The 2291-nt window shown below is 34.7% G+C and overlaps 1 protein-coding gene across 1 annotated transcript in view; it reads left to right on the plus strand.

Moving 5' to 3' along the window:
* Window positions 1-397: 397 nt before the first annotated feature.
* ksr (kinase suppressor of ras) overlaps window positions 398-2291 on the plus strand; it is a 9257-nt gene continuing 7363 nt past the window's right edge. Inside the window, exons 1-3 of the mRNA XM_018519231.1 lie at window positions 398-778; window positions 1772-1909; window positions 2053-2200. Coding sequence (XP_018374733.1) covers window positions 629-778; window positions 1772-1909; window positions 2053-2200 — 436 coding nt within the window. The 5' untranslated portion in view covers window positions 398-628. The remainder of the gene's footprint in view (window positions 779-1771; window positions 1910-2052; window positions 2201-2291) is intronic.

Consider the following 2291-nt stretch of genomic DNA (forward strand, 5'->3'; position numbering starts at 1 on the left):
CATAACGCATAACACGTAATGCATAAGAATATGTACCAATCGAAGTTCTTCGTTTCTTTCCCTTCTATGTAATAGAGAACTCTGGTTGGTCCAATTTCTTAGGGTGATGTCCCATGCAGCGGATCGTGCGTAAGCGGATTCGCGTATCGCCAATCACAGATCCTTAGGCTGGAGTCCCATGAGGTGTATTTACCGCGTATCGCGTAATCGCGTAACCAATCAGAAGCGATCCGCTGTTGTGGTTTCGCGTTTTACTGATTATTGATTTGTTAAATTGGTTGAAGAGCGTCGTACGACGAAAATCGGATGCAGTGTGAATCCAGCATTATGCGTTATGCAAGAGTCTGTGCTCCCCGCTTTATGAACACCCGTATTATGTGAAAGAGGGCTAGATGAACGTGCTGATCGGTCAAGCTCGCGGACAGCCCGGTAGCGGCGACAGCATCGATTGACGTCATCGACAGGCGGCCAAGATGGTTGTCAATGTTGATAAGTGGTTTGGTTATACGGTGGATCGGTAACAATAAACGTCTGGGGCAGGGATATTAAGAGTAGTCGGCGTTATGCCTGTCAAGTGAAAGCCCGTACCGATGAAAATCCACGCATTAGGTTGGCCGTTGCGCGAGGAATGGCAGCCTATGGAAATGTGGAGAAAGTACGACGTGCTATGGACGTCGCACAAACTATGATTAATTTGGCCGCTGATCAGCTTGACGATTTGCGGTCTCAGTGCTCCGTTAATGCTCCGCTCACTCAGAAAGAAATACGGCAAATGGAGGTGAGAGGCCCCTCGAAGGTCGGCTGGGTCGACTGTACCTCGCGCGCGAAAATCAAGATCGATCTGTCCGTCTACGCTGGTTATCGCGTCCCGGTGCAGCACCTCTGTTGATCGTCAACAAGTTGTAACTGTGCCGTTCTGGCGTCCTTTAAAACCTTGAGAAAACCTCGTGGACTCCGTCACATCGGTGAAAAATATTGCCTTCGGGTCCCGCCGTGCTTCGCGATACAACAGCATCAGCTGTTTTTAACATTTGTTTACAATGTTTACATTGTTCTTGAGAATTCTTACCTGCAGTTGCTAATCTGAAAATGAGATATTTGTGATATCACTCCATTGAAGAACTCCGTTAAAAAACATAAATAATATTATTTGGAACTTATTTACAATTTTTTATTTTATAATATATGATTATAATTTCAAAATTATTTAAGATATTTTTGTAAAAAAAAATTTATGGTCTTATGAAAGTTAGGATATAACATCTGATATACATAATTTTTACTCCCAATATAAAATGTGCAATATGTCGTGTTTAAGCATTGTATGCTTATTTTGAATAAATACGCTGCTTTCAGTCTGTGATTGAAAAATTTGTCATGTCATTCCATTGAAAGATATAATAGCGTTAGTTTATTTACAATGGTTCAGATACAATTGTAATGATTAAGATTTTTTAGTTATAGAAATTTATAATTTGAAAATTATGAGATATTTGATATAACTTTTATTCTTAATACATTGTATTTGTCTTCTTATTTTAAATAAACACACAATCATAGAAATAAACAAAAATTTTAATTAATATATGTGTATTAATATAATTAATATATGTATTAAGATAAATTACATAACTTTATTGTGATTAATAATATTAAATATGCGTTACAATAGCTGTAATATTGAATAAGTTCTATTTATAATAGTTTAATTTATAAAGTTCTGTTTATATTTAAATTATTTATATATCTATATATTTAAACATTTTTGTAGGCAAAATTAATAAAATTATACTCCAAGCAACTTGCGGCAAAGGCTAAATTGGCCGATTCATTACCATCAGACATGATACAATATCCATTGTTAGAACAGTGGTTGAGGGTAGTTGGTCTTACTGAGGACTCAATACAGGTAACAATGTATATAGATATGAGTAGATTCTTTATGATTTGTTACAAGTTTAATATGTCATTTCTATTTATCTGAAAATAAATTTAAATAACTTTAAACTGAGTTTTAATTTTTTTTTAATGCTCTGCATTATAATATTTTAGATGGTTTGTTCTAAAGTTAATACTATTGAGGCCCTGAAGGAGAAGTCTGAACTTGAATTAAAGGGTATGTTAAATGAAAATTGTATATACTACAAGGAAGAATGTCGTAGACTTTGTAAAGCATTGGACATTCTATGGCAATACACTGGTAAATAAAATTTTATATTATTATAGAAAAAATTCATGTTATTTGTATACATGAATAATATAAAATGACACATATATATATATATATATAT

The sequence above is a fragment of the Trachymyrmex cornetzi genome, unplaced genomic scaffold (assembly GCF_001594075.2).
Source record: "Trachymyrmex cornetzi isolate Tcor2-1 unplaced genomic scaffold, Tcor1.1 scaffold824, whole genome shotgun sequence".
Lineage (NCBI taxonomy): Eukaryota > Metazoa > Arthropoda > Insecta > Hymenoptera > Formicidae > Trachymyrmex > Trachymyrmex cornetzi.